Raw genomic sequence first — 22,040 nt, 5'->3', positions numbered from 1 at the left:
CACAACCTGTGGCAAACCTGAGTAGAGGCAAATATACATGAGCAATGAGTAGCAGGACTAGCACTTGCGTCATCCAAAGCAAAGAGGTAGGAGGAGGAGTGGGTCATTAACTACACTCTAATCATGATGATAAAATGAGCCAAAAAAAAAAATCCCATTTGAATTTTGAATTTAAAGAATCTCTAAGAAGGTGCAATAAGAGGCTTGAAACCGAGGCCGAGGAGTTAAACAAAATAGTACATTAGTATAAATATAGATATAGATACGTCTTTGAATTTGGACGGCTCATCACCGAGCATCCGTCGTGGGCATGCCGACGGCTGTTGATCGCTCCTCGACCATCCCCGAAAGGATGCTGGTGCACTCCAGGGTTCTGGCGACGCGGGCCACGCAGGTCCTATGGTCTCCTCGGACGAGCTTCGGAGCAACGCCAAAGTCGTGGCGAGGACTGCGACTGTCCAACGTTTTCGCTGCCCTGTCGACGCCGTGCAGCAGCAATGACCTCAAAGGCTTGGTCATACTTGGAATCGAGACTAGCTGCGACGATACAGGCGCTGCCGTGGTACCTTCCTATACTTATACCATATTGTGCCACAAATACTGTAATCTCGTCGAGTTCTGAGTCTTTTCTTTGTCGCCTTTTCGTCCTTTTGTGTCGCTTCTGTTGATCTCATACTGTCATGCTTTCGCCAGGTTACAGGTGATGGTGAGATTCTAGGTGAAGTCGTAACCTCCCAGGTCCACATTTCTTCCTTCCTTTCTTGCCTTAGGCGAAGCACTAGTATCCCGGCCTATGGTTTTTGGCCTTGTCATGTCGCATTACCACTTCAGTTTGTGTAAAATTGGTCCCTTGAAAACATTGTAAACGTGCTTAGATGCGGTGATTTAGCGACATTGGATGTTTATATGGAAGAAGAAAAAATGTACTTTGCTATATCATACTTACCACCTAGAAAACCCATAAATCAAGTAAGAGATGGCACTAATATGGAATATGGAGTGCATCAAGTAAATTCAAAGTCAGCTAGATTTCCCACATAGTTTCACAAGTAGTATCGTCCATTCATGCTGGTGATATATCGCATCTTGTACATTTTTAACTGTTCAATCAAAAAATAATCTGGTCTTGGCATTAGTTGTATTCTTAACTTTCACCATACCTTTAGCCGTTTCATATCTTAATACTGTAGCCTATTGCCCATACGTTATAGGTTTGCAAATATGCAGGAGAACTTAGTGATTGATGAAACTGTTGGCATTGTGAGTATTGAATTGAAATACTCAGCATTTGAGTCAAAAGGAGTGGAGTCTCCAAGAAAAGAAGTTGAAGTCTATCCTAGGAAGCTAAGCAAGCAATGCTTGCCAAACTAAGAACCCTTGGGTCGTCTGGAACCTGACATGAATCATTACACTGCTGCAAAGGCTGGATGTGGAAGTGCTGGCTGAAGGTCTAGACTGCAGTGGTACTATCTCTTGGACTCTAGGGATCGGATTCATCGATGAAATATGCCATCTAATTGGCCCATGTACTATGTAGGAACCTACAAGCCACAAGTATCTCATACATACTGCTGTTGAGCATCATCACATGCATTAACATCTAATTGTATTGCATGTATCTATTAGCAATTATTGTACATGGTAGGACAAATGGTTCCAATATCCCCTTTTTTTTCTTTCATTCTTCATGAGATGATTTTTCCTCAACACTCTCTACTGCTGTCCACATCCCTATAGCATGATCTCTTAGTAGTTATTCCAAGTGCTGCTCTCTATTTCCAGAGATTGTCCAGCCTACCACGGCCTGTCCTGGATGTCCTTTAGTGCAGGTGACATCAGTCTACTACTGTGTTTACTATGCTGCTGTCCCCCAAGTTCCAACATTGATGCGACATCAGCATTTTGCTTGATGGAGACTCTCTTCTTGCTGTCAATTGCATTCTGCCTTTTTGCAACCAGCTGAATGCTCTCCTTTTGCTACATTTTGAATGGGCAAATGATCTACATGAAGGTGACAGCCAATCCTATTCTACTGCTGTGTTCTACAACATTCCTTTCTCCTACAACAGGGAACTTTTTGCTTACTTTCTGTTTATACCAGGGTGTTGTTGCCAGAAACACCTATATAGGGAATAGTAGTGGCTTTGAGCCTTGCTTGGTTTCCACTCTATGTGTGATTCCCCATACCAAGTAGTGAACCCTCACATGTGCGGCACCACAAGAGTGTAGTCTTAGGATATGCCTATGTTGTATTGTTTCTTTCTTTGAATAAAATAAGAGTATACCTTGCTCTTGCATATCATGTTATCTTTATGTGTCATGTTAAGTGAGTGATTGAGTGCAGGTGCATTGCACCTGGTATTAGAGCAATTCTTGCTTAAAGTGAAGAAGTGCTCATGGAAGTAGGAGAGAAGATCCAGTGTCTTGAAATCGTATTGTGATGACTTACGTTGTGATGCCCCATGTCGCGTCGCCCCATGTTGTGTCACCCCACGTTGTGTCGCCCCCCGTCGCATCGATCTCTATCACGATGTCCCTCGATGCGATGACCCTTGACATGTGATGCGGCTTTCTCACGGCACAACCATTATCCAAAGGTGAAATGCGGCTTCCTCGTGTCAACAATACCAAAGAGTAAGTATCCCATGCCCTTGGTTGAAGACCTATTAGATAAACTATATGGAGCTAAATATTCAGTCGTATAGATCTTAGGCCTAGGTATCATTAAATCTGTATAGTGGAAGAAGACATTTTCAAAATAGCCTTTCGTATTCGTTATTGAAGTTATGAGTGGATCGTTCTAGGGTTTGGATTGAGCAATGGGTCGGGTATCTTTTGTGTTCTAAAGATGGAGTATTCCGGTCTAAGATAGATGTATTTATCATTATCTACATAGATGATTTTCTAGTGTATAGCAAAACCTTGGAGGAACATAAGCAACACTTAAGATTAGTCTTTGAGAAGTTGAGATTACACAATTTGTAAACCAAAATTTAAAAATGTGAGTTTGCAATGAAGGAGTTAAAATTCCTAGGGTTCGTCGTAGGCAAGGAAGGCATCAAAGTAGACCCTAGAAAGTAGAGGCAGTGAAGAATTGGCCTATGCTAAAGACCATTAGAGAAGTTCAAGAATTCCTAGGGTTCACCTTGTTTTGTAGAAGATTTGTCAAGGATTATAGCATAGTAATTGCTCCACTATCCCATCTAACCAAAGGAGATGGAAATTTTACATGGGGAAGTGAGCAACAAGCTGCTTTTGAGTTGATGAATGAATGTACGAGTCAAATCCTCGTACTCAAAGTCCCAAACTTTACCAAATCCTTTGAAATCTATATAGGTGCATTAGATTATGGCACAGGGGGAGTGTTGGTGCAAGATGGGCACCCCATAGCTTATGAATCCAAGAAGTTCATAGATATAGAGTCTAGATGGAGCACATACGAGAAGCAAATGCTAGTAGTAATTCACTGTCTTAAGAAAATGGAAGCACTATGTATAAGACAAACACATAGTTGTATTCACAGACAAAATATCACTCAAATGCTTTTAGTTTCAAAGCTTGCACATGAGATGCACTTGATTTGTTGGAGTTGTATTTTCATAAGTATCCATTAACTTTTTCCATACAACATACGCTATATCATGATGCTTAATGTTTGTAAGTTCATCATCAGATACAACCATTTTAATGTATGCAAGGCCTTCTTGTTGAGTCTAGTAGCCCAGTCCTCATTTGCCATAGTTGCAAGCTTAGTTTTCGAGAGAGCATCATCATAGTCTTTGAGAAACAAAATGACTTGCGTACATAGATCAAAGCCAATGCCATCAAACCTCTTGATTTTAAGGAGGGATTTGTCACTATTGCCAGAACCATTAGTGGCCATTTGTTAGCAAAGTGCCAAGTATCGAGGCTGTAATTTATGACAGCAAATAACAGGCTGAATATTCAGCTAATTTCAGCCCAAAATTTTAGGAAATAAGAGCAAGATTTAGTGTCATTGTATTATAGACACAGTGTCCAAATACCAGTACAGTAGTAGAGAAAATGACTTTCAGCAATATAATTGAAATTTCAGCATACATTACATGCATACATCAGTGCTAGGTGACTCCCACTTTAGCAATGTCACCAAAAATACATCTACAACGATCCTAGATTTGCAAATGATCTCGAAGATTGTTGCACCATGAATATTCGGCAATACATCAACTCAATAGGAGCTGCTTGATATGTATACCACATATATATTTGTCCAAATCAACTTCTGATACACAAAATATACACAATAATTCTTTTTAATTTCTTTAAAACCTCGAAAATGGGGGATAAAACACTCAAATTACTATGCTTACATCACCAAGATTGCTTCAGCAATGTTACCAAAATACATTGCACACATCAATTTTGCTAAAATCCACAACATCACCAAGATTGCTTTAGCAATGTTACCAAAATACATTGCACACATCAATTTTGCTAAAATCCACAAATTTCAACAAAAGCCCTAAAATTTCATTGACTAATTTGTCCCAATTGCATTAATGTATATTCTTGAGAGTATAAAAGGAGTAAATTTAGCAAGTTTTCACAAAAATTTACAAAAGCCGTAAATTTTTAGGTCCAAATGTGCACCAATGTCAATAAATTCAGCTCAACTGAACAAAATTTCACTGATACATGAAAAGTACCAAATTTTTTAGAGTCAATGTGCACTATATTTGTAATTTTTAGGTCAAATGTCATTGTATTTCATGAACAACATTACATCTGGGAAAAGGCCCAAATTTTAGCCATGAAATTTAAAAAAAAATCTCAATTGTGCTTTCATGTGTGAACCAAGGTGTGTATAGATGTGCCAAGTTACACAAAAAAGTCAAATGGATTGTCGATTGATTGAATGCTAAGATGAGTGTACCAAATTGTGACGGTGCACAAAGAATAAATAATGTATTTATATATTAGGGTACAAATAAAGGTGTGTTCATACTCATATAACTTTATATGGAGACAAAAGGACTTTATATCCAACATTCGTGTCCTTTTTTTTTAGTTAGGTCATGCGCTTCCGCGTTTGTTGCACTTTGATGAAAATAATATATATGGCCGTGGTTGCATATGTTCATTCTCATGTATATAGCAACCTATTGCAATACAATAAATAACAAGTGGTCGTGGTTGCATATGTTCATTCTCATGTATATAGCAACCTATTGCAATACAATAAATAACAAGTCATGTTTTAAAAGGTATCAAATGTAGAGATAGTTAAATAGCTTGAAACTCTAATGAAGGAACAACCTTTATGAAAAGATTTGTCAAAATATCTTTTGAATAATTAGTCTAATCATGATCCATGAATCCATATATAAGTGAAGAAATAACCTTGAATAAAAGACTTAAATCCTTGGTTTCCATGAGATATGTGATGACATTTTTCATTGCTTACCTATGGTTCATAAAAGGACGGTCAATAATGAAGCTTGATTGGAAAGTTGAATGATGGAAGAATCAGCCTTTCTCCATCGTTGATCAACGATACATTGATATGGCTTGCTTCTTTTTCTCGAAATGTAAGAAGAGCTAAAGGAGGAGTTGTAATGAATTTACAGGTCTGCTCTTCTATAAAACGGCAATGAAAGAATAGGAAATATGGACGTATTTGATGATGGAGGAGTGGATGAAGATGATGTGGATAGATGGGGTTAACTTTAGACTATCTTGAGGAGTTGTACAAGAGGTTATAGCTAAAAAAATTAATGCAGAATGAGAAAAAATGAGCTCTTTTTAAAGAAGGAAGGAGAGAGCTAGTGCAAAAAGGAAAAGTGGAGTAGTACAAGACAAGTGCCAAGTCACAATACAATGAATGATAAGTCATGTTCTAAAAGGTATCAAATGTAGAGATAGTTAAATAGCTTGAAACTCTAATGAAAGAACAATCTTCATAAAAAGATTTGCAAAAATATCTTTTGAATAATTAGTCTAATCATGATCCATGAATCCATGTATAAGTGAAGAAATAACCTTGAATAAAAGGCTTAAGTCCTTGGTCTCCATGAGATACGGGAAGATATTTTTCATCGCTTATCTATGGTTCATAAAAGGGCGGTCAATAATGAAGCTTGATTGGGGAGTTGAATGATGGAAGAATCAGCCTTTCTCCATCGTTGATCAACAATACATTGATATGGCTTGTTTCTTTTTCTCGAAATGTAAGAAGAGCTCAAGGAGGGGTTGCAATGAATTTACAGGTTTGCTCTTTTATAAAACGGCAGTGAAAGAAGAGAAAATATGGACGTATTTGATGATGGAGGAGTGGATGAAGATGATGTGGGTAGATGGGGTCAACTTTAGACTATCTTGAGGAGTTGTACAAGAGGTTATAGCCAAGAAAATTAATGTAGAATGAGTTAAAATAAGCTCTCTTTAAAGGGGAAGGGGAGAGCTAGTGCAAAAAGAGAAAGTGGAGTAGTATAAGACAAGTGTCAAGCCACATGCCATGAGGTGTGACAAGTGGTAGGATACTTGAAAGCTTGTGTGATAAGTGTTCTGACACTTGTCTCTTCTTTATAACCTTTTCTTTTGTGTTGAGTATTATTAAGAATAAAAATAGTTACATTTAGTAAATTCTATTGAAATACTAAACTTACTAGTTTTAGAATGTTGATTTCTGTTTTTTTAGAATTAGTATTTTTAGACCAATTAGAAGCTTCTCAAATTTAGAGACCCCATGAGTTTTAGGCATCTCTCATTATAGGTTTCATATGAAAACTTTTTATGAGTATATTATAAAAGTAGTGCTAAAAATCTTTATACGAGTTTTCTATGTAAGGATATGTGCATTATAAGCATATATATGCACATTGTACAAAAATGCTTTCTGCTTACACATGCACATTGTAGAAATATTTTATAATCATACTAACTTATTGATTATACTATCTCTTCTGGTGGATCTAGCTTATACTTCAAGGCATTAATTCTTTTTGTGTATGAGTTGACCTTGATATGCTTATGTTTTGATCACATTTTTGAAGTATGTATTCAATGTGGTTGGTCTACTAGGATGTGATGTTAGGTGAATCTTATACAGTGAACTGATGTGTCCTAATTTTGAAAATTAGGATTTTTAAACCTTAATTATTATATGCTGTGGATAATAAGTTGATTTTATTGTTTAGTACTTAGATTCGGTCAAGATAAGTAAAGAGAGCTTCTTGAATGAGTGCTAGATAAGCATGTTCAAAGCATGTGGTTGGAATTTAGGGTTAAAGCTTATTGGAAATGAAGAGAGAGACCTTCAATATATAGGTGTAGGGCTTGGATAATCAAAAGTGAAAAGTAGAGGTTATAAATGGCAAGTGTTTGTTGAAAATGATAAGTGTAGAGACATTGTCTCTTCAAAATGATACATGTCATATTCTAGATGCTACATGTTACTTTTCTAGAGAAAGAAGCTTCGAAATCGTTTATACTAAAAATCTCTCAAATAGTTTTAAAAAATTGAGATAGTAATTGAAGACAAATTTGTTCCTTGCAAAATTTTAGAGCCTTTGATACAAATAGAATTTTTATTTAAATAACTTCCAAAAATAGCAATCTCTTAAGTTTTAAGAGTTGCTAAATTTGAATATAGGAGAGCTTAATTGTATAGGCTCCTTGGCGTATGGTTTGTTTCTTTGATAATGACCATTTGGTTTCTCTTTTTGAAACCTCTCATTATGCAGACTTCTAATCAATGTAACTACTCGAGTTTTGTCTTAGTCATCCAAGCTTTTTGATCAATCTAACCGCTCGACTAAACTTTTTGATTTCTCTTGGGTAGCTCGTCAATGATAACCCAAATATAATTAGAGGGCATTCTAGCTATTGGTTACCCTTGTATGAAAAGATAAACATATAGCCAAATTTTTAAAATACTCAAATAATATGTAAGCCATCTTTCAAGGTATATAATCATGAAATTAATTTGAATTATTAAGCCAATACATCTTGGTAATGACTGATATACAAAAGGTTGGTTACAATTGTTGTTGTAAGTTTCCAGCCATTGGTAATTAACCTAGCCATTGGAGATTATCAAAGAGCAGCTCCAGTTGATTAGGAGGCCATTGGAGGGAGATAACAATCCCTATAGGCTTTCTAAAAGTAGGTAACTTTAATTTTGGGACCTACAAGAGCAGGAGACTGCATGGGGGGCTCCTATTGATAGTTGGCTGCAGTAAACCAGTCATTCTCAGTAGGACATCGTCAAATTTCAGCCAATTTTGGCGATGAAACTTTGAATTTTCTCTCTCCAGCTTTCTCTCTATTCTTTTAGTCAGTTCATAGCTTTTCTTAAGATATCTTAGTCAAATTCAGTTCAAGAAGAGTGCAATTGAAGAACCTCTGCTGGTAAACCCTAATATTGTAAATTAGGGTTTACAAGTCATCGTAGGAAGAGTGCTTAGAATTTGGGGCCTAATACTTGGAATTCAACAGTTAAATTAGGGAATTTTAGAGAATTTTAAGAGGTTAGTGAACATTAAGTTTGTGAAATCATTTGTCTTTCAAGAAGCAAATTGAAGGTCAATTATCAAGCAAACCAAGGCCAAGCAAACCAAGGGGTAAATTGGTTTGAAGGTTTGGTGGTTGCTATGGATAGCAAGATATATTGAAGGTTGAAGGAAGAGTTGGTTGGATCTCAGTGTACTTTAACCTTTAGTAATACAAGTTAAAAAAACACTGCAAGGGGGGCCAGTAGTAACATTTGCATTTTCAGTTTATGTGAATATTATGCTTGCCATAATTAGTGCTCAATCAGATTATTTACGACCCTTGCTAAGAAGGAAGGCTAGTTTCATTGGGTACATTCTTTCATTGTATTGATCATTACTCTCAGTTCAAGACTTTATTGTCTTGATTCTTATGATAAACAACATGCTAAGATTTCTCTTAATCATACTCCTTTAGTGAGTGATCTTTTCATGGCATATTTTTCTTCAACATCTTATATTTCAGATTTGGTGATTTCTATTGTACGTATTGCCATGACACAACTAAAAAAACATTTATGTCATTTTTATTAATTTGTACACTTAATTGTTTATTCAATAAGTTTTCTTTACACTCACAAGATATAAAGAAAAGTGCATTAGAGTTGGTCGCTAATGAGTGGCCACCGGTTATGGTGGACCCATGCAGTGGACTAAAGAAAAGATAGTATATACTTTCACCTTTATGATTGGATTGGGCGTCAGTGACTAAAACTCAAGTATATGAGAGTCAGACTCGCACATAGAAATGATTAATGCCTTGAAGTATGGGTTAGATGTTAGAACAAATGGTTACAATTAGCAAGATGGCATGATTGTGAAATGTTTATACAATGTATATGTGCATGCTAAAAGTTTGAAATGCATATATCTGTGCATGGAAAACTTGTATGAAGATTTCATTACTATTTTTGTAACGTACTTGCAAAGAGCTTTCACATGACACTTTGTTTTTTGGGTGACAAGAAGAAAGTGGCTAGTTATATTACTTAAAAGACTTTACGACTAAGGACATGTGCTCAACAACTTAGTTGGAGTTCATACAAGGTCATGTTGGAATCATATATACAAGCCTCTCATGATGGTTTGAGGGAATGGGGGATAGAAGCCATGGAAGAGAGTAACGCCACTTGGGGTTGTCTAACTATATCATGAAGAATAGACCACCTGAGGTACGTAAGAAGTGGTGTTGGAGATCCTCAAGAGCTTAAGAGTCACCTTGCATGTGATTCCAGTTGCCGCAAAGAGAGTTGATAATCAAGATCTAGAGCTTTGTCAAAGTCTCATATGTAGACAAGTACTCATTGCCCAGAATCAATTGGCAGCGTGCCTTTTAGATGTACTAAACCAAGGCTTCTAATAAGCTCCCATACCTCTAACCGCTCTATTTTTCAACTCTAGTAGCTGTTGGATGGGTAGTGTCTTCAAGCCGACCATAGCATAGGAACTTGTCTCAATAATAAGAATGTTATCATGCATCTCAGCCTCATAGAGTAGGTGGCGATTGCTATGGGGATGTGAAATTTTGAGATGCTTTAATCTTGTTGATGACATTTGATTAAGTTATTAATCAAACGTGCAAGGTTGTTTAGCACAGATGCACATGATAGTTATTTCATGGTAACAGGCCAAGGATCCCGAGAATGCAATGGGTATCAAAGGTAAAGTTGTGATAAGTTATGTCAATTGGGTTTTGGTGATTAGTAAGTGTTAGTTTTGACCATTATGATAGTTAGTTGGCCCATAAATGTCAGTGGTGACACTAGGGACTAGTACTAATTAATTAATTAATGCTAGTCTAAGGGTCAACAAAGGTTGGGGACCACTGTAGATTGCAAATGGCCTAATTTGAGTAGGGTTAGAAGGACCGAAATTTATTTTCAGGAATATTTAATTCTGAAAATTAATTAAATAGTTGAATAATGCTGAAAAATGGGTTTAGAAGGCTGCCACTTGGCGAAAATGTCCATGTAAATTAAGAAAACGTTTTTCAGGTTGGGTCTCAATCATTCAGTTAATTTATAGTTTGGGGGAGAGAGAGAGATGGAGCTGTTGGTTCATTTTTTAATCAAAGAATAACAATTTGCTATAGAAAACAACCATCTGGGAGCCTTAGCAGGCAAGGGATAGCAGGGAGACACCTTCCAGGGGCTGGCAATAGCTTTGTTGATTAGGTGACAACATTTTGGAGGGGTTTAATAGTAGGTGACTTCATCAAATGCAGGTGGGAGCAAGTAGCAAGCAAAGTTTAGGGTTTTCTCGTGAAGAAAATCGAATCTCTCTCTCATCTTGGCTTTCTCTCACCTTCTCCAAACCCTTCTTAAGAGATCTCAGCATTTCTCAGTCCTTTTAAATAGATCTTTGTCAATTTGGTGGACAAGAGAGGGATCTCTACTATAAATCTTAAATTTTTGTAAAAATTGGGAGGTTAGTAGTCACCTTGGGACCCGTACCAACAGTATAAGGTATCGTACACTGAAATCAACACTTGCAATTTGTTGTATGACAGGGATTTCAGATGCCAAGCCATCCATTGTGAATTGGGATAGCATTTGGCTAGTTGGTGGTTTCATTTGTGTAAGCCTTAGGTAAAAATCAAGGGGCAATTGCTGCAAATTGCTTGTTGATTGTTTATATAGCAAGGGGATTTTGGATTAGCCAAGGAGATTGGAAAATCTTAACTTGTAATTGATACATTGGCAATTGAAGTTAAAGAAATACTGAAAGAGACACTAGTTTTGGGATCAACAAGGTGTTCCTTCTTCAAGATTGTTAGAGTAATGTGTGCATTTTAGTTTATGCTCAATTATTAATTGCTGTAATTAAGTGCTTGGTTAGGGTTTATCACCCTATTCGAGAAGGAAGGTTGGCTTTAGTGACCCAAGCTTATTTTCTATTAGCAGACACTTGCGTAGGAGATAAAACCCAAGCTAGGTGCTATTCGATAAAGGGTGTAGCATACTCCTCTTTTTACCAATTGCACTGTCTCATAGGACTAGAGGCAATGCATTGGAGTTTCCAAGTGCTACAGTTGACAGCGCTTACAAACTCCATGTTGTTGCATTTGAACCGACCAACTCTCAACTGCCAAGTCTCCATGTGTCAGTAACCATAGGAAATAAGACACCCTCCGCAGCCTCTAGCTATCCCACAAGGGTTACCAAAAGTTGGTTGAAAGGTCTCGATAGTGTTGTGTTTTGCCCAATGTCTATTGTATGAGGGTGCACAATCCATTTTCTCTTGTAGCAAGGCATGCTTGTCAATTTGTGTTGTGTAGGCCAAGAAGCCTTATGGCTTTTTGGTGTAACAAACCTTTTATATATCAATTGTTACCGAGACATATTGGCTCAATGATTTCAAATTAATTTGATGCTCATGTATTGTGAAAGGTGATTTGTATTATTTAAGTGTTTAAAAATAATGTTCATCTTTTTATTTAAGGGTAGCCAATGGTTAGAATATCCTATAATTATACTTGGGTCGTCGTAGACGAGATACCCAAGACAAATTAAAAGTTTAGTCGGACAGTCAAATTGACCAGATGCTTAGATGACTAAGACTTTTACACTTAATAGTTATATTGACTAGAAGCTTATATAATGAGTGGTTTCAAAAAGTGAAACTAGATGCTTATTGAAGAAATAAACCATGAACCGGTGAACCTACATAATGAAGTTTTTCAGAAGCTAAATTTGGCGACTTCTAAAATTTAGAAGGTTAATATTTTTGAAAGTTGTTTAAATGAAAATTTTGTTCACGTCAAAGGCTTTGGGGTTTTGCAAGGAGCAATTTTGTCTGAACAACTATCTCGAATTCTTAACAATTTGATAGATTTTTAGAGTAGAAGGTTTGGAAGTTACTTTCTCTAGAAAAGTGACATGTGGTATTTAAAAGAGGACATGTGTCATTTTAAAGAGACAAGTGTCCCTATACTTGTCATTTTGAACAAATACTTGTCATTTGTAGTCTCTACTTTCCACTTTTGAGCACCCAAGCCACCTATATATTGGAGATTTCTCTTCATTCGAAATAAGCTCTTACATTGAAATTTCACCCACATGCTTTGTATTTTTCTATCTATCTCTCATCCAAGAAGCACTTTTTACTTAGTTTGATTTAATCCATGCACTAAAGAAGTAAGTCAGCTTGTTGTTCGAGTTTGCTGAAATTAGGATTTCAAAATCCTAATTTTTGAAATTGCAGCAAATCAATCGTTTTGTATATGGTTCAATCACTTAGTGCCCGTGGTTTTGTTTCAATAAATTTGTGTAAAGGGGAAGGAGCCGGTTTTCCTCTAAATGTGGTATCGACTCTTTTCTCTTCCTCTCTTTCTCTCTTTCTCTCTTCTACCTTCTAATTTTCATGGTGATAATTGATTGGGTTGGTTAAGTTCAAAGTGTTGTCATTCTCTTGTTTTTCTCCTTGCTTACATTGGTACCAACACAAGGACTTATTCTTTACAAGAACTTTTCTAGTTGACAAGATCTTTGGGTCCAACTTTCTCACCATGTCAAGAGGCGAAGAGAATTTTGATGAATAACCAGAAGGCTTCCAAGACTTTGCATCTGTATGCTTTTTTGATTATGAGAAGATGCAAAGATACAAGGAGTTGGAAGCTGATCCAAAAATTCAAGCGTTGATGGAGAGACAAACTAAAGTATGGGTTGAAGCGAAGGTCTTTGAAGATTTTCTTATTGAGAAGACACTTGAGACAGATGGTATTACAATTGCAAAGGTCTATCTCAGCATGAGAGGTACCAATGTTATTGATAAAACTAAGTTCATGAAAGGTAATATATCACGTATTATTTGAGGATCCACCGAAGTGGTGACTTTGGAGTCTCATCATACACAAGTTGCCTCCTCTTGTCCCAATAATCCCTTCATGGAGAAGGGCAAGGAGAAAGTCAAAGAACCTACTATTGTCATGGTAGTTGAATCATGCAATGCATTGAAGTTGCTAGTTACTGTCTACGCATATCCAAGGCAACATTTCATTGAATTTTGGGCTGTAAGTTTAAAATGTTATTAGTTTCTTGAAATTTCTTTGGAGAACTTTGGGGCTTTTGCTTGTCACGCATCCTAAGACAAGAAACAAGTGCTGCAACAGCATTATCTTGTTGTTTGTGTAAGATTTGATAGTCAAATATGTAAAATTTGGAAATGTCCAGCATTAAGTTGCTGAAATTTGTACTTGGCATACATTTTGAGGCAAATGCAGGGTTCCAGCAGTGAATTGCTGTAAATTGTAGGTTGGGTACTGATTTGTGCAATGTGAGCATGCTTTTTGAGGTATTTGATAGTTTTGAGAGTTTTGTACTTGCATTATGACCTTGTGTTGGGATTCTGCTACTTAGAAGAGTACATTTGACACTTAAGCTTGGAAGTCTTTGGTTGCTGAATTTGTGCATTTATTTGCAGCAATGGCAAATTAGGAAACTAGAGATCACATCAATATTTTGGGAGTCCTCACTTAGGAGGATAAGTTGGATGGCACCAACTACTTGAGGAGTTTCATGGTGTGAAATCTACTTGTTGCAAAGGATCTTTGGGACTATCTCCCTGGTGATCTCCAGAGATCAAGAGGGCTTGCACCTCAAACACCTCAATGTGGTGCTAGAGGACAGCAAGCTGCTGCCCTTGATGCTGCCCCTACTCCTCCTACAACGGATTAGAGGGAGATGGGATGTCTTGAAAAGCATGTTTGCAGGCCAAAATGAAGCTAGAATCTCTTACTTGCGAAGAGAATTGGCTAATGTGCATGTGGACGAGGGTAGCAATATGTCTGATCACCTTACACACTTATAAAACGGTAGTTCCTTCAATTAACACTTGGACTTTACATACACACACATAAACAGAGACCTCTCTCCCTCGCTCAACACCAGATTGGCCTCAAAGACCGGCCCTTCCTCTCGGTATTTTTAAATCAATTAAACGATAGAAAATTACAAAAATGGTAATGTTTCAAAATACATAACCTGTGAATGGTTGGTTTTCATCTCTTCTAAGTAAATCCCAGCTGCATAGGAACAATACAGCATGTCCAGATCAACATCCCTTACCATCCAGCATATGCAGAATTCACTGTTTTTACTGTCCAACACACTGTTCTTACTGTTCAGCGTGTGCAGAGTTCACTATTCTTAATCAGCACGAGCAGAGTTCAACATGTGCAGAGTTCACTGTCCAGTACACTGTTCTTACTATTCAGCATGTGCAAAGTTACTGTTCTTAATCAACACAAGCAGAGTTCACTGTTCTTACGATTCAGCGTGTGCAAAGTTCACTGTTCTTATTCAGCATGTGCAGAGTTCACTGTTTTTATTCAACATGTGCAGAGAAAACACAGAATTGTACCTTCGATGGAATCAATCCATCATGCAAAGCATTTCTTCTGAGAATAGAGAGAGAGGCGATCAGAGGGAGCAAGCTCTACCTTCGTGCTTGAGTCAGAGACGTAGAAGTACTCTCCATGGCTGGTTTTCTTGCAGCAATCTGCCCTCAGCTCCTCAAAACTTCATTCTCCCATTTGTCCCTTATGCCTATTTCGTTTTTTTAAAATGCTCTCTCTCTCTCTCTCTCTCTCTCTCTCTTTTGGAAATTTGTGCCACATGGTATATATGTAACAATTTTTTCGTTTAAACCTTCCAGTCTAAGATTCTTCATGATCGGTGCAAAATTTGACCTCGGTATAGACCAGAGAATTAATCATCGTGTAAAAACAAAGACAATGACGCGAACAGATTCTGGGGTCCAAAAATAGTAGCTCCCTAAATTTTAGAGATGGCGACCCTTGCATTCCTCAAGTTGTTCTGTGTAACTTTTATCATTGCGACCACATCAAAAGTGTAATGTGGCTCAGTTACAAGGACTTTTATTCCGTGAGCATTTTCACATGTGCATCTTCTATCTTGGCTAGGCTCATTGTCCTGCACCATCTCCAGTGGCTAAGCACACAGTTTCAAACCACTGGCATTCTATTCTTCAGTGCCCATTCAATATGGAACTGGTCCTAAGGCTTAGATAAACCATTAGTCCAATTTGTCCCAATGGCTGCCTCTTCTGGCCATGCAAAGATCCCGCTTATTCCAAGAGAACTCTGGGGGTAAAAAGCAACAGCAACAAAAGAAAAGAAAAATAAAATATTTATATAAGTAAATAAGAAAAGCAACTCTAAAAAGTATCACCACTTGGTGACAAAGTTAATAATGTTGATTTAGACTTAAATGCGGGTCGTTCTAGGTCTTTAGAAGTTGATGATCAACAACAAGAGGAAGAGGAATTTGATGACCAATGTAAAGATCAGTTGTTGAGGACAACAACTGAAATGTTAATGCAGTTGGCAAATGATCCTCAGTTTATGTGTTTTTTGATTCCCTTAAAGGAGGGCAACAAAGGCAAGAAGAGGAAATCATATTTGAGAGCTTCGGGGGACAGCAAGATGCATCAAAGGAAGAGTCAATATAGCAGCACAATGTTCTAAATGTGGGTAGTGAGCATAAGCAAATGATGCTAGTGGGACAATTGATGCATATGCAAGGCCAACTTGGAATCACCAATCCAATGCTTTTTGGACAACAGGGCATGCATGCAATTATGGGGCAGCCAGGTTACTTTGGTGGTGGCACTAGTTTCCATGCTATGATAGGTCAAGAACCACATACAGGGATATATGAAACAACTCCTTATCATATGTAGCAACCAATGCGTGGTATGTGCAAGACCCAACATATTTAGGTATGGCTAGTAATATGTACAACCCCATGTATAACAATGTTGGCATGTTGTTGGGGCACAAAGTGGCAAGTTTGGCAATGCATATATGCAACCACTGTGTGTTTGGGATTCATGGTATTAATGTTGGTCATGAAAATGCTTCGTATAGTGTTGGTTATGAGGATAAATGTAGTTAGTAATGCCTGCAATATATGGAAAAATGTATCTTGGTATGGTTGGTAGTATATATATTCCCATGTATAGTCATATTGCAATGGTTCAAAATATGTAAACAAGATTATTTCCGAATGCATCTGGTACTCCTAGTATGCCAGGTATATATTAGGGGCTGGTCAATTCGATGCAATGTTGCATGTTAGTTAACTTGGAATTGTAGCAATGTGAAGTAAAAAGCATGACAATGCTTAAGGGAAAGAAAGACAACCTAGTGGAGATTTTGAGGCAACTAAAGTTGGAGATAAAGTTTTGATATGCTTTTTAGTGAAGCTTTAGTGAAGTTTTTATAGATGCAAAGTGGATGAAAGAGGATGACTTGACAGACCATTCTCAGTTGTTGCAACTTTATTGAGATGCCTTTTAGTTAGAGTTGATTTCAGTTTGAGCTCAGTTAAGTTGAGCAGAGCAAGGGTTTGGAGTATTGCCTAATGCTCAAGGGAAAGGTAGTAGTTTCACTCCTCGTGTTGTGGACAACTTTTATATGTAGTGAATCTTAGGTGTATTTAGCATGTATCCAAGGTATTATATTGATAGTATGTGTGCCATGGGGTCACTACTTAGTGTACTAGTGATTGTAAGATGTATGTAGATGAGTATGGTTGTTATTGCGGTTGTGAGACTATACTTTTGCACTAGTTTGGGATGAGTTCATGATTAGTTGGACATGAGTTTTTGCCTATTAGTTTTTCATAAGTTTTTGCCATCAACTTGTGATCAATTTAGGGTCACATTTGTAGTAGTTTGTGATTAGTTCTTAGATCAGCAAGTGATCAATTCATGATTAGTTTATGCTTGGTTTTCAATGGTATATAGTTGGTTTTAGGGATAGTAGCATGTTAGTAAATGCTATCGATAGTTTCAGCCATGGTTTATGCTTAGAATATGCTTTACTATAGTTGTGAAGTTGACAGTTGAGAAACATGGGTTATGGATGTATCTGATGGGTTTCCAGCAACAGTTTTGGACTGTTTTTCAGATTTATGTTATATTTATGCTGGCAGAAAATTTTTAGCAAGGTTTGGGGTATGTGGCATAGTTGGACAAAAGTGGCCAATGTTGTGACTGTGATGCCTTATGGAAATTCAAGTGTAGTAAGCTTTCCTTTGGCGCAATGTAGTGCAATTAAAGACAATTGTAAGGATTTCAAGGGGGAGGTTTGTCATTGGGATGTGGAATTTTGAGATGCTTTAATATTGTCGATAACATTGCAAGGTTGTTTAGCACATGTGATGCATATGGCAAGTATTTTATGGTAATATTAACATGCCAAGGACTCCAAGGATGCAATGGGTATCAAAGGTAAAAGTTGTGATAAGTTATGCAAACTGGGTTTTGGTGGTTATTTGGCATAAGTTTCGACCCTAGGATAACTCTTTGGCCAATAAGTGTGTGTGGAGACACTAGGGACTAGTACTAATTAATTAATTAATGCCAATCTATGGGTCAATAGAGGTTGGGGACCATTGTAGGTTGCAAATGGCCTAGCCAATTTTATTATGGATGGGCACATTTAATTTTGGACATGATTAGAAGGGTTGAAATTAATTTTTAGGATTATTTAATTTTGAAAAATAAGTAAATATATAGATAATGTTAAAAATAAATTTTGAAGGTTGCCATTTTACCAAAATGCCCTTGCAAACTGAGAAAACGTTTTTGGGGATTGGGTCTTAGCCATTCAGTTAGTTTACAGCCACAGAGAGAGAGAGAGAGAGAGAGAGAGAGAGAGAGAGAGAGAGAGAGAGAGAGAGAGAGAGAGAGAGAGAGAGAGAGAGAGAGAGAGAGAAGCCCTCGCGAAAGAGAGATGGCGATGGTGAAACTGCCCGCGGCCTAAGGTTTCTGCTGCAGTCATCTTCCCTGGGTTTTCTGCTCGCCCAGGACAAGGGGTTTGGCTGCCCTATTTGTCACCTGCCTGACGCCCTGCTTATTGCAGCGTGCAGACTCAGTTCTTCTCTAGCAGAGACAGCGACAGAGTGTTGATCTGTGTGCTACACCTTGTGTTGACCTGCGTCACCTTGCAGGCAGCTCGATGAATCAGATTTTGATCTTGCCCATTTACTACTGTACTCTGTGCACTCTATGTGACTTTGCAGGCAGTCGTGTTGTTGCAGCCCTGCTGTAACCTGGATTTGTAGTTGTGCAGAATTTGCGCACAGAGAGAGAGAGAGAGAGAGAGAGAGAGAGAGAGAGAGAGAGCCCTGCAAATAGCTTCAGATCTCTTGTTAAAGCGGCGATACATGGCTGGTTTGGACATGGCCTTTATTGACCAAACGGTGGGAGCCCTTGGTCCGGATTCTGAAACAGAGGAACTAAAGGATATGGTTCCTTGCACAGAGGAGATGCCACCTGGTCTTGACTTCCAGCCTGCGGGCAAACGCACCAAGCATACTTCGGAAGATACAATGGATCATCAGGAACGTTCTTATGTTGTTGCTTTTGATTCTGTGGATTCTCAGGATGTTGATTGGGAGCATTTGTTGGAGTTTGCCAACACTCTACTTGGTGATTATATTCAACATAATCATGAAGCGTTCTTTGACTTTGAAACTGAAGATGTTCTGGAAGCCAGTGTGGATCCTAAAAATGTTTTGCGCTCATTCTCAGTGTTTTATGAACGTGCTGTTATACTCTTCTTCATTGGTAGGATCCCAATGCTTTTTTATATTCGCCAGTGGCTGCAAAGTCTACTACAAGGGGAGTGTGTTGAAGAGATTTTTGTTGGGCCCCCGAGGCTTTTATGAGGTGCTGTTGAAATCCGAGAAGCATGGTGCTGATTTGCTGACTAAACTGCTATTATTTTTTGATCGCCGTTTGGTCCATGTTGTGCCATGGCGCCCAATGGTAGATTTTCAGCGCTTGCTTCAACATGAATGCCTGGTGTGGGTTGAAGTGGAAAACTGTCCGGTTGTCTATTGGCCACTGTTAAAGGATGCCATGGCCGTTCTGGGCACTCTTTTGGTTTCCCCGAGCCTAAGGGCCACGAATCGTAACCGTTTGTGTATGTTATGGGACACTGTTCGGAAAAGGTCTGCTTGGTTACGTCTTAATTGCTCTGGCATATATCCTTTGCACTTTCGTTTGAAATGGGGCAACTTTGCAGGGCTTTGTTTTTCGTGTGGAAAATTGGGCCATTTTATGACCGAATGTCCAGCGAAGCAATCGACTTCAGATGCTGAGCATGTTTTGCCTCCCATGGAAGATATGGTGCTTGATGCTCTGTCGCAGGATGTGACGATAAAGGCAAACATGTTTCGGGTTTGGATTCCCGTGACAATGACTGGGTAGATGTACATGCCAAAAAAGGTAAAATGTTTGATGTTGGCATGGCGGATACTGTGCCTAATGCTTCACAAGATTCCTTGCATACTTATGAGCAGGAAAGACAAGTTGTCTTCAGAGCACACTACTCATGCTATGGTTTCTTCTGCTCCTCGCAATCAGCCCACTAGGAAAGTATATTCGGATGGTCCGAGGGGCCCACCTGCTAGGTTGGCTTTTGATGCTAGAGGTAGTGTGATTACCCCCGTTCCATCCCCAAGACAGTGGATATACCGTCTACCTCTAAATCTGACCGTCAGAACTCTTTTGCTGTGTTAGTTGATTTTTTGGATGAGGGAGTCCTTGACATTCTAGCAGAAAAGGTTAAATCAAAGCTTTGCCTCGTTCCTGACTTTCTTTTTTGAATACATATGAAGATAGCCACGTGGAATGTGCGAGGCATTTGTTTTCGCAAGAAGCAACATGCCATGTGGAGTTTATTGCATGAGAATCAGTGGGATGTCTTGTGTGCTGTTGAGCACAAGAGTCACGGTGAAGCAGGAAAAGTTGTGGATTGCCATGGTTTTACTTGTTTTATGCAGGGACACATGCCATGCATTATTCTGGTGTGCTTATGATTGTACATGAGAAATATCAGCCTGTTCTTATAAAAAATGATGTACATGGTCGTTTTGTAGTGATTGAAGTTTTATTTGAAGGAGAGATTTTATGGTTACTTAGGCTCTATGCTCCAAATGACCCTTTATTCCGCCAGGATCTTTGAAAGACTTTGTAGACCTCCTTGTCACTTGGCAGACGGGGTTTCTTGATGGGGGAATTTAATATGTGTGTTGATTCTTCACAGTCCACATCAGAGCATTTGGTGATGGACACTTCGGAAAGCCGTGTGTGGAATGCGTTTGCTCTTGCCGTACTTAAGCAAGATCTTTGGTCTTGGCTACACCCTTCTTCTACAGGGTTTACTTTTCATTCTGTGCAGTATACAACTACATGGTCGCTTTTGGACCGCATGTACATCATGTAGAATGATACTTTTCTTCTTGAGATGCTGGAAATGAAAGTGTTGCAGCAATATGCCTTGTCGGACCATTTTCCTCTACAACTTGAGATGCTTGTACAACCCATTGCACCTTTTAAGCAATTTCTAGACAGACTCTTTTTGTGTTTCAACTCGTCTTATTTGAAGCATTCAATCTTTCAGGGTTATATGCAGCAATTGATTGATAGATTTTTATTGGACTTCTCCTCTGAGGGCAATGCTTCTTTTGAACGATTGCTCTCTAATGTGCAGCGGGTTGTTAGGCAGTACGGGATCCATCATGCCTCTCTTTGTCGGCGGCGTCGACAAGCGGCGGAGGAATTACTGGCTTTGGTTCGTTCTCTACTTGTGGAGACCTCCAGATGATGTATTTCTGCTGCCATTGGCTATGCGTTTGGCTGATCTTATTAAAGAGTTTCAGTTGAAATCTTATCAGCATGCCAAATTGCAAAATTTGACTGAGAATTTGCAAGATAGTGCTTGTGAGACTCTCAAGTTTTTTCGAGCTCTCCATGCATCTCCTGCTCGAGAGAATATGACTAGACTCCAGGATGCAGAAGGTCAAATGGTCATTGATCCTCAGACTATTGTGAATATGTGTAGAAATTATTTTCTAGACCTTCTTGGTTCTACTCCTTCACCTTCTGACCAAATTACTCATGCCCGCTCAGTTTTCTATGATTTGGTCTGCAATTAGGTTCCACATGACATGCAAACTACTTTGGAGACAGATATTAGTGAGGTGGAGTTTATGGATATTTTGTTACACTTGCCCAAGGATAAAAGTCTTGGTTGGGATGGCCTCACCAATGAATTCTTTGAGGTTTTTGCTACTCGACTAGTGAAACCATTGACGGCTATGTTTCAGTGGGTTTGGGAAACGGGGTTGATGCCTTCATGGAAAGGACTTATCAAATTGCTTTCAAAAGTTCCTTCGCCATCTATGTTGAAACATTGGCGACCAATTTCTTTGATGGGTTCTATGTATAAAATCTTTTCCAAAGTGATGGCGAATTGGCTTCATAAGCATCTTCCTGCCATTGTGCATCCTCTTCAATATGGTTTCATTAAGGGCCTAAACATTCTGCATAATGTCTTAAATGTGCAAATGGCTATTGACTATGCAAGGCACTCTAATCAAGAGGTGGTATTGATTCAATTGGACCTGGAAAAGGCTTTTGATTATTTAGACTAGTCTTTCATTGCAGAACTTATGTCTACTATGGGCTTTGGTA

General features: G+C 38.4%; 1 protein-coding gene across 2 annotated transcripts in view; it reads left to right on the top strand.

Annotated features, from left to right (window-relative positions):
* The first annotated feature begins 266 nt into the window (after positions 1-266).
* GCP1 (glycoprotease 1) overlaps positions 267-22,040 on the top strand; it is an 81,265-nt gene continuing 59,491 nt past the window's right edge. The window contains exons 1-2 of one of the 2 annotated variants that reach the window (XM_087691624.1): positions 267-562; positions 694-738. In XM_087691624.1, coding sequence (XP_087547750.1) covers positions 311-562; positions 694-738 — 297 coding nt within the window. In that variant the 5' untranslated portion in view covers positions 267-310. The remainder of the gene's footprint in view (positions 563-693; positions 739-22,040) is intronic. The other variant, XM_087691625.1, reaches the window with a different exon arrangement.

The sequence above is a fragment of the Lygodium microphyllum genome, chromosome 13, assembly GCF_053477565.2.
Source record: "Lygodium microphyllum isolate KBCC chromosome 13, Lygodium_microphyllum_v1.1.10, whole genome shotgun sequence".
Taxonomy (NCBI): Eukaryota; Viridiplantae; Streptophyta; class Polypodiopsida; order Schizaeales; family Lygodiaceae; genus Lygodium; species Lygodium microphyllum.
Note: the sequence above shows the minus strand (reverse complement) of the source record. Positions and strands in the feature narration are given on the sequence as shown.